The 10,364-nt window shown below is 39.8% G+C and overlaps 1 protein-coding gene across 2 annotated transcripts; it reads left to right on the plus strand.

The window, feature by feature from the left end:
- Window positions 1-718: 718 nt before the first annotated feature.
- Window positions 719-10,184, plus strand: TTC14 (tetratricopeptide repeat domain 14). 2 transcript variants are annotated; one of them, XM_074878558.1, is made up of 12 exons: window positions 720-937; window positions 1,024-1,145; window positions 1,396-1,595; window positions 1,986-2,070; window positions 2,160-2,289; window positions 2,892-3,044; window positions 3,703-3,774; window positions 5,027-5,146; window positions 5,229-5,351; window positions 6,042-6,159; window positions 8,159-8,268; window positions 8,742-10,184. In XM_074878558.1, the coding sequence occupies exons 1-12, from the start codon at window positions 774-776 to the stop codon at window positions 9,706-9,708; spliced, it is 2,364 nt and encodes a 787-aa protein (XP_074734659.1). In that variant the 5' UTR covers window positions 720-773; the 3' UTR covers window positions 9,709-10,184. The 2 variants fall into 2 exon arrangements, with proteins under 2 accessions (XP_074734660.1, XP_074734659.1); XM_074878559.1 differs by lacking the exons at window positions 8,159-8,268; window positions 8,742-10,184 and adding an exon at window positions 6,292-7,781 and having other exon boundaries at window positions 719-937.
- Window positions 10,185-10,364: the final 180 nt, after the last annotated feature.

A 10,364-nucleotide genomic window follows, 5' to 3' on the forward strand; every position in this document is an offset into this window, starting at 1 on the left:
TTTCTGAAGGGAAGCCTGTCAGAAGGGCAGCTCACAGGAGCAGGTTATGAACATCGTGGTCATTCACTTCAGATGTGAGCCCCTCATCATCCGCAGGGCAAGCTCCAGCCCCACAGCGGTGGCGTCCGTGGTGCTTTTTCCTTTATTCTCTTTGTGGTTATTTACTGCAAACATTTAAGAACTGAGAACTAATCGAGAACTTCTTGAGTGTTGCGTTTCCTCAGACCTGAAGGATCTCTGCCTTCTGAAACAAGTACGCTCCAGTTAAAAGTCCAGAAAAATGCAGTTCGCAGGAAGTACCAAGGCTGCGCCTCCGCGGACCCACACACACCAGTGAGGCAGCGCTCCCTTTTTTCTCTAAAATCTGGATTTGAACCCCACGATCTCCGCGCAAGGCTGCGGCAGGCCGGGGGCGCAGCGCCCTCTCCCGACATGGCCGCCGCGGGAACAGCCGTTCGCTGCCGTGCCGGTGATAATTTACGTAGCCGCCGGCTGTCTGTGTAATTTTTACCTTTTCGGTTTTGTTTTTTATTACTCTCGCAGTACGATGTCAATCCAGGCAGCCACAGCCTGGAGATGGGCCCCGCAGCAGCCCCGGCCCCTCAGAGCGGTCCTCCCGCTCCCCAGGGGGCGCTGCGGCCGCCCGGTGCCCCGCCCCGCCCTCGGCCCCGCCCCCTCGGCGCGGCGCATGCGCGTTGCCCCGTATGGCTGTGTCGGGCCGGAGGCGGGGGGGTCCCGGCGCTGGTTCCTGTTCCGGGGGAGGCGGCGGCGGGATGGACCGGGAGCTGCTGCGTCAGGCGCTGAGCTACCACGGCCCCGCGCTGCTGTCGCTGCTCCGCGCCGAGCAGCATGACAACCCCGACTTCCGCGGGCTGCTGCCGCCGCCGGGGGCTACTCTGGAGCCGCCCCGCGGGGCCCCGCACCCGCCGGCCGCCTGGTGAGGGGCGCCGAGGCGGTGCGGTCGAGGGGAGCGAGCCGTGAGGGGGCCGCGGGGGGTTTCTCACCGGGTTCTCCTTCCCCTAGGAAAGAGAGGGCGAGCATTGACACCGAGATAAAGCGCTTCATTGCCAAAAAAGCTGATCTGCTTTTTGCTCACTCGTGGAAACCCAATGGGCCTCTCTCCGACACGATTGAAGAAAATGAAGGTAAGTCTGCGCACGGGTGAGGCGCGGCTGCTCTGGAAAGGCGTCCCTGTAACGCCTGCTGGGTGCTGTAAGGATACTGCACTTAATTAGCAGTCTTTTTAACAACAGGGTGAACATTTTTGCTATTGCTTTCTATAGGCCCAAACTTCCTGTTAGTACAAATAAATCAGAATTTAACATGCTTTGCTGTCGTGAAGTATTTTAAGTTGTAGCTTGGTTATTTTGTAACTGCGAATGTCTCGTGTTGCAGAGTATTACGCTGTTATGCCTCCCCTGGAACGGTTCATGGAGGTTCCCAGGGAAGAGAGAAGAGAATTATTTTTTCGAGACATCGAACGTGGTGATATCGTGATTGGGAGGATTACTTCTATTCGTGAATTTGGCTTTTTCATGGTGTTGATTTGTCTGGGAAGTGGTGTCATACGGGAGATTTCAGACTTAGAAATCACTGTAAGTTGTAGCTTTGATCAATATTTTATTCTGGATAAGTAGTAACTGTTTAATGTATTAGTTGTGTCTTACATCTCTTAATGAGGTGATATGTGTAAAGGTAAAACTGTACTTTGGGATGGTGGGTGGGGGTCTGAGTTTGTGGACAGCTTATGATGCTGTGCTGGGTCAGCAAACACATCTTTTTATGACCTATACTCAATATTTATTACTTCTGAGTCTAGTTCATAATTTCTGGATGCATAAATTTTTATTTGAACCAAGCCATGCTTTTAACTATCACGGCTCTCATGTGCATTGAGATTAGACTAATCTTCTGGCTTAATCTTGGGGAGGAAAAAAAAACCCTTTTGGTTTTGTTTATGATATTGCTACTTTTTTCTGTTGTAGGCTCTTTGTCCTTTGAGAGATGTGCCTTCTCAAAGCAACCATGGAGATCCTTTATCTTATTATCAAACTGGAGACCTTATTCGAGGCAAGTAGCTGCAAAAGTTGTCAGGAATATGTTTGTCTTGGTTTTGAGACATTTCTGTAATTTTATCTTAACTTTTTTTGCTTCTATAGCTGCCATCAAGGACATTGATCGTTACCATGAGAAGCTCACAGCGTCGCTTTATAGCTCAGCTCTTCCACCCAACCTTTCCAGTACAAAGCTAGGTGTAATTACTTCTGAGGACTTCCCATTGCACTACAGGTGAGAATACTCTATTGGACTGTACTTGTGAGGTGTATTTAGTGTGTCTGGACAGCATCTCTGACAGACTGCTCTGTGAACTTGTGGTGGTTCTGGTTTAATTGGATGATTACATTCTTTCTGTTGTTCATCTCTTAATGTACTTATTTTGGGGTATGTCAGGTATAGACGGTCTTTTAGCATCTTTCCCAAAATGTAATGAAAGCAAAAAGCAGAGTGAGGTATCTGTCACTGTTGGACTGTATGCAAAAAAACCTCAACCCAACAAAAAAAAAACCCAAGAGACAAAAACCTTGGCAGACTGGAATATGACATTCTTAAAATTTTAAAATTACCCTTAGAAGGCAGAAGAACCTAGCTATCTGTAATTTTTATAATGTTTTTGTATGTCCTGGAGATAGCTAGACAGGTGTCAAAATGGGTTTCAAAAGCTCAGTTAGACTAAAGGATATGAGGGTTGTTAAATAGTAGGAAAACATATGCCTGTAAAAGAACAGCTTGTGATCAGTAATAAATATCAATATAGGGACTTTTATTCTAAGTATCAAATTATGTATGGTGTCTGTGAGGTGGTGTTTGTATACATTGGTGCTTTTTTTAAGGCGAAGCATGGAAGTTGCTAATACGGCAGAGACATTTGAAGAGGTTTTGCATCGTTCCCCAGGATTCGCTAATCCATCATTAGTTGAATATTTAGCAGAAAAACTAGGACTAAGTGAATCAAATCCACCGTCTTTGATGAGAAGTCTTCAAATGTAAGTGATTTTTACATTGTGCCTATCCTATAGCTTTGTGGAGATTATTCTAATCCATTGAAATAGACTTGTGAGTGGAAGTCCTAGACCACTTATACTTAAACCTTTTTCATTTTGATTTGCATGACTGCAGCTTACGTGTCCTTAAATATTTAAAAGTGAAGTCCTCTAGAATAAGAAATTTACATTTGAAATTCCATAGCTCTGGATGAGCAAGATGCCCTATCACACAAAATGTTTGATACCAAATACTTTAGAAATGTATTGCTTGGATCTTGTCAATATCTTTGGATTGCAGTGCAGGGTGTTTTAAGTTTTAGTGTTTTCAGTCAGATATTTATTTTAGTAATAGATCTGACCTCTTTAGCAAAACAGGCTCAAACATATGCAGTGCTTGATGTTGTGGGCCCTATATTAGGCCCCAAAGCAGATGTGAATATGGTATATTTTTGTTAAATGTACTGCAGCTGTACTATTTCAGTTCAGCACTTTTAGAATGGGATTGGAAAAACTAGTTTTAGAAGTATGAAAGAACTTTCCTGATTGAGGGAGAGCAGTAAGGCATTGCATAAATCATATTTCAGCTTATTTCAACTACATTGTAGATGTAGACTCAGAAGGCCAACTTCATGTTTTTGTTTGTTTTTTTGCCTTAAAGTAAAAATTTCAGTGAAGAAGATTTTGCCCCTGCATTGAGGAAAAAGCAGTCTGCATCTTGGGCCTTGAAATGGTATGAAATACTTTTCCTTGTCAGAGTTTGTTGTTAGGTTAGATTAGGTTACAAGTTATGTTTCTTAAAAGAAAATACCCATCGAAACAGTTTTTCCACCACATGTGTAGTGGCGTAACCAGGAAGATCGTCTTGAAAGTAACCCTAACTGCCAAGTGGGTACGTGATAGATAAAGTCTCGAGATTCTGTTCCAAAATACGTGTCAGGTTTAAGGAGGAACCTCTTAGAATATTTATAATATGCTGGCCCATTGATGAGAGCAAGATTTGTGATAATACCAAGTGCACAATTTTCCATTTTATAATGGAAATGAATGACCTAACACTGCTTGTCGTGCCATTTAAGCCGCAAACTGTAGATTTAATAAGTGCGCTTGCTGTCTTTGAGAAGTTAAATGTATTTCCCTGGCGGCATTTGGAATAGCGGCTCTGGATAGGTGCTATTGCTTTATGCTATGTTTATTTGGGTATGCTTACAGGGTGGAGGAGGCAGAAGTTAAGAGAGAATTTTCTTCTAAAAATGTAATTTTTTGTGGAAAAACTTCTTTTGACTCTACCAGCGCAAAAAAAACCCATCTGAATGAAGCTTCAGTATTTCTGCTTTTTATGCTAACAAAGCAGTGTTTTTCTTAAAACAACAGTATTTTGTGACTTAGCAACTTTTTCTGCAATTAATCTAGTAATGTTAAATCAAATACAAATTTTAATTTTTAAAAAAAGTCTGTAAAAGTTTTGAAATTCAACTCATAAGTTCTCTACCAATACATTAATGTCTTGGCAAATGTAGAAGAAAGACTCAGTTATTCTTAGGTTTTGTATTTCATATTATTTAAGTTTGAGGTGAACTGGTTTCAGTGTGTACCATCTACCTATCTCACTTCATGTCATTGGTCTAATGGTGATTTTTAGCTTTGAATATAATTAAGCCTGTTCCAGTTTAATGGTGGTAGGTCACACAGAGTTTTGGGCAGAAACGTGCATAAATATTCATTCCAGAAATGAAAAACTGTGTAATGTAGTAGCACCATCTGCAGAAATGCTCGCTAATGCCATAAGATTTTTCTATTAAAGACAATGTATTGTTGTAGTATCACGTCAATATTGCATTAATTTGAAATGCCAGTGTTAAGTACATAACAAGGTCAAGTTTTATTACCTGTCACTTGTTTGGAACCATAACTTCTGAGTAATTAACAGTATAAAATCTGTATAGGCTAACTGTACATAATATTTTCTAAATATTTTTCTCTAGTGTGAAGGCTGGGGTTGATTATTTTAAAGTTGGGCGCCATGTGGAAGCCATGAATGAGTACAACAAGGCTTTGGAAATTGATCCACAGAACGTTGAAGCTTTGGTAGCACGTGGAGCTCTGTAAGTCTGCTTATTTCATTGCTTTTTCTACTTTGTGAAAGAGAACATTACTAAAATCTGTGCAACTTTTCTGTTGTTCTAGGTATGCAACAAAAGGAAGTTTGAACAAAGCCATAGGTGACTTTGAAATTGCTTTAGAAAACTGTCCTACCCATAGAAATGCAAGAAAATACCTCTGTCAGACACTTGTGGAAAGAGGCGGGCAGTAAGTTTTGGGGTTGTGTTTTTGTTTGGTTGCTAACAGTTTTTCCTCATAATATGTTTATAATCCCATTCTAGTTAAGACACAGAATGGCATCTTTCCTTCCTGGTTATGTGTTTTAAAAAAAAAAAAAAAAAAAAATCTTTGTTGGAAATATACCTGCGTGTGCAGTTGGCTTACACTTTCTCCTCCATCCCAGCTAAAATCCTGGCAAAACATTTGAGGCTTAATCCTTGATATCCTTTCACTGGTAGGACACCAGGCTTGCGTAAAGTCTTGTGAAATATTTGAATGTATTCCAGTAAGTTGGGGTTTTTTTTTAAAAGAAAATACTTGTAACAAAATTATGTTCTGTTACTCTACTGATATATTGGTTAACCACTGTAATACAGAATTTTACTTTTGAATATTCATGGAATAGATTTCTTCTAAGTCCTGTGTTAAGAAGAGAGAGAATATTTTTGAAACTGGAATTGAAATTTCAAAGAATAGTAGTACTGATGATGATTAGGAGATAGTATGTCGGAAATACCATTGATTTCTTTGCTGAGGTGGGCTAAGGTGGTAGATGGGGTCTTGGAGGGATGCAGTGGTAGTGTCATAATGCAAATAAGAAAGGTAGTCCTAAAACTAAGGAAAAAACCTGTCAAAATTTTTGGCTTAATTATATATGAACTATCACTTGAATTTTAGATTGGAAGAGGAAGACAAACTACTAAATGCTGAGAATTACTATAAAAAAGCCTTAAGTTTGGATGAGACTTTTCAGGAAGCAGAAGAGGCCTTAACAAAACTCCGTAAGCATATGCAGGTGATTCTTTACTTTCTCTTCATGTAGTGCTCTCAACGACAATAACTGAACATCAAAAATCATATTAAATCTTTTGAACAGGGAGAGTTTAAGTTGATGGTTTGTCTTATTCTCTGCTTCCCTTCTCCACAGTAAATCTTTTACAGTGAGCATTATGGCTGTACCTACCAGAAGAAAGGTACCTTTTGATGACTCCACTTTGAACAGTAAAGAAATGCCAAACAGTGGAGATGGGGAAAGAGCAAAGCCTGATAACTCTGTCAGCTAAAGCAAGGATAAGAATATTCCATCACACAAGCATGATTAACAATGTTGAATTAAAATATTCTCTGAGTATGGACATGCAAATTGTAAACACGTAGGCAAGCCAAATAAACACTGCACACCATCATACTGGCCAGATCCTTGTCATTTGGAGTAATTGCAAAAAGAGTAACACCAGTCAAAGCTAATGCACAGGAGGATCACATGAGAGGGGAAGAAGTAATTTAAAGGAAAACAGCAGGAGGTAGAGGGTGGGTGGGCAGGCAGTTTTGAATATTTTTCTTCTCTGCTGTCTGCTGGTTTTTATCTGTTCTCTTGCACGCAGCATGTTTCCCAGATGAGCCCTGGTGGGTCTCTATGCTAGTCTGAGTTGCCGTCTTCTTTCATTTACCTCCTTTACTTGTGTTGTCTTTCAGAGAAGATCAAAGAGTAAAATAGAGCACTGAGGAGCAGGCTTGTTTTGTTCTATGCCTCTGCATGTAAGGAGGTACATACACTGGGGTAGATGGCCTTAATCAACACTTCTTCAGTTGGTGGAGCCATAATGCTGACAGGTTGTGTTGCAAGAAGGGGGAAGAGGAGATATGACAATCTCTGTAATGAAACTGAACTACATCATAGATAAACCGTTGTCTGGTATTTCAGCACTACGTACATTTGGCTGCTTTAGAAAGAGATGTCAGTCTCAGTTAAAAATGATGAAGAATATTCTCAGCAAGTAGGAGACAAATGTTACTCTCCTTTAGCATCTTCCTGGTATGGGTCATTGAGTTAGCAGATAAAACTCACGATGCTAGCTATTGTTTGTTGGTTTGCATAGCAATTATGCAACTGCAATTAAGGGTTTCCTTTATTGTATCTGTTAAGATAGTTGCTAAGTTTTGAAAACAATAAGCAGACTTTCTGTTCACTCTGAATATGAAGAGATCTGCTCTTTAGGGCTGTAGATGGCAGAAGTCTGGTCTCTAATAGACTTAAGTAGTTCTTAGTAGGATTATTCATCTGGTGAGATGCTCTTCTGCATTTACCTGTATTTTAACACATAAGTCTGATGCTATCACTGTTGTGCTAGAATGGCTGAAGCAACACTTAAGTATGTTTTCCTGTAATACTGATTATGTGTTTTTCTCCAATGCATTTTCTTCTGAATTGGACCGTTGTTGCTGTATGTGACATCTGGTGCTGCTCATCACCAACAAACCCTTGGAACATGATTTCTTACGTAAACTATGCATCAAACTGGTCTGTGAAATTGTTACAAAACGGTTTGTATTCAAACATGGCCAACTTGAATACATTTTAAAATGGGTTCTGCCATGTTTTACTTGTAAACTACAATAATGATACTTTCCCTCAAACCTTTCTCTCTTTTTTTCTTTTTTTTTTTCCCCCTTCTTTTCTTCATGTTGGTAATACTGTGGGTTTTTTGCATATTCTATCTATACCTTTTGGGGTCCACGCTTCACGGTGTGCTGGATCACGGGTACCACTGCAATGGCTGGTCAAACATATTTTTAATGGAATAAAAACTGCAATATGGACCTTAATTTAAACCTGATTATCACAATGGCGAATGCCAAACTCCTGAACAATATTAATTCTTGATCTGGGAATCCTGGTAAAACATCCCTGGTGTAATTATACATTTGAATGGGGTTGGGGACATGGGGAAAAATACCTGTGTTAACACTTCTGATGTAATTTAATTTTTTTATGATGCTTGGGTTCAAAAAAGAAATCTTTGGAAATGAGGGAGAAACAAGCTGCCAAAGAAGAGAGACAGAAGGAAAAGAAAATAGAAACAAGTGCAGAAAAATTGCGTAAGCTCTTAAAAGAAGAAAAAAGGTAACTTTGTTATATTCGGTATACTGATTATGTGGCAATAAGAGCAGATAAGACTATGAACAATCCACTTCCAAACGGATTGTCCAGCAGTAAGCTAGGTAGAACTTACACCTAGGTAAGCTGCTTTTCCTCCAGAATCTTTTTGTGGGCAGTGTCCTTTAGTGCATATAACCTTTAATGGAGATATACGTGGAAGAGGAGTTTAAAAAAGTACTTTGCAATGTGAAGTATTTGCAGAGTGTAATGCCATATTAAACTGGGAGAGATGCTTTTTACAACAGACTGTTCAGTGGGTTTAATCTTAATTTTTTGATAAAGAAATGACATTTGAAATTGTCTTGCCAGGTCAGGCTCAGTTTCTGTTCATGCCTTACAGTTCAGTCTCAGCCAAACTGGGGAGTACAGATTTGCTTTCTACATATAATTTTTGCCTGATACTGAAGATTATCTCACAGGTTAATTACATTTTTTAGGTTGAAGAAGAAAAGGAAGGTATCAACTTCCTCCTCCTCCTCCTCCTCCTCTTCCTCATCAAGTGATTCTTCATCAGATGTATCAATTTCTTCCTCCTCCTCTTCCTCTGATCACAAGAAACATAAGAAAAAGCATCGGAATAGATCAGAGTCTGCCCACAGCTCCAAAAAATGCTCATCTAGAGCTTCTTCCCATTATAAAGATCAGATTAGGAAAGAGGAGTGGTATTCACCTCCAGCTGATACCTCTGCTTCCTTTCTTAACCAAAATTTTGAAGTGGAAAAACTGCTGGAAAGGCAGGACAGCTTAGTGTATCCAAAAACAGAGGTAAAAGAGAAAGACAGACACTGTTCTTTTTCGAGGACTTCAGGTGATGATGAAGACACTTTTGGAGGTAGGTCTGAAGATTCAAGAGATTCTTACAGTAGCTCCAGAACTCTGCCAAGTAGTAGCAAAAGTGAAAAATATGGTAAAACAGATAGATTTTTCTCCAGTTGGAGGGGTTCTTCAGGTTCATATCATAAGTCAGATGATAAACCCAGGATGCATTATTTTAGGAAATTAGAAAGGGATGCAGAGGGGAGAAAAGAGCAGTTTAAAAAACATGGCTCAGGTCAAGACAGGTATGACAGGTATTACATGTCTCCAGCAGGGTCTGACTATTCTGGCAAGTCAGTGGGAAAGTACAGATCGTGTTCTAGCACCTGCTTACGTGAAGGTGATAAAAGTTACGATAGTGATAGGCATGTGTTAAGTCATCATAAAAATGAAAGCGAGTATAAGAGTAGGAAAAGAAGTTATGAGGAGACTAATAAAACCGAGGAACCAGATGAGGAAATGTCTGTAAATGGTACAGCAGAAACTGAAAGTGGCACTAAAAGAAACCTGCCTCAGAACTTGGTTAACATATTTAATCAGATAGCTGAGTTTGAGAGGGAAAAAGGAAATAAGCAGAAGAAACAGTAAAGTACCTAAGAAACACTATTCTGATGAGTGTAGTTAAATGAACTTTTATCTGAGTATCTCTTGAGGAAATGCATATGAAGAGTGATAGAAAGGCAGAATTTGTTCTGTCTTGTAGAATGTCAGAGTTTTTAGATTGTATGTTGGAAAGAGATGCAAGGATATCTTACATGAAATATCAGTAGTTATTTAAAATCTAAGTTTCCTGTGCTCTTTAATTTGGGATGTTCCTGTACAATATTCTGCGTCTGATGGGTTGAAACCCTTTGATACCCCTGTAGTTAGCTGTAACTCACATCAAATATGCACTTTAACAACAGCTGGTTTTGGTTTGTTTTTTCTCATCCCCTGAGGTACTATTGACTGTTGATATTTTTGTATCACATTTCCAGCTATAGAAAGAGGATAACAGTGAAAGTCATGTGCCATCAATGTATATAGCTCATTTGATCATTAAATTTTCTTAAATTTTTTCTTAATTTTGTGTCTTGATTTTTGTCAATGTTGCTGGGATGTTTCATACTGGTGCCATGGTTATGTATGCTCCTTAAGGGAATGGAATCCTCCAGTGTCTATGAAGGCAGGTGTATTCCATTTTTAAATGCGTCAAACACATTGTCTAAGAAATGTAAAAAAAAAACCCAGCTGAAGTAGAAGAG

The sequence above is a fragment of the Strix uralensis genome, chromosome 9 (assembly GCF_047716275.1).
Source record: "Strix uralensis isolate ZFMK-TIS-50842 chromosome 9, bStrUra1, whole genome shotgun sequence".
NCBI lineage: Eukaryota > Metazoa > Chordata > Aves > Strigiformes > Strigidae > Strix > Strix uralensis.

Coding starts and splice junctions, on each gene's coding strand:
- TTC14 (XM_074878558.1), top strand. CDS start 774: ATGGACCGGGAGCTGCTGCGTCAGGCGCTGAGCTACCACGGCCCCGCG. Junction 1,596..1,985: donor TTTCAGACTTAGAAATCACT/GTAAGTTGTAGC, acceptor TTTCTGTTGTAG/GCTCTTTGTCCTTTGAGAGA. Junction 3,045..3,702: donor TTGATGAGAAGTCTTCAAAT/GTAAGTGATTTT, acceptor TTTGCCTTAAAG/TAAAAATTTCAGTGAAGAAG.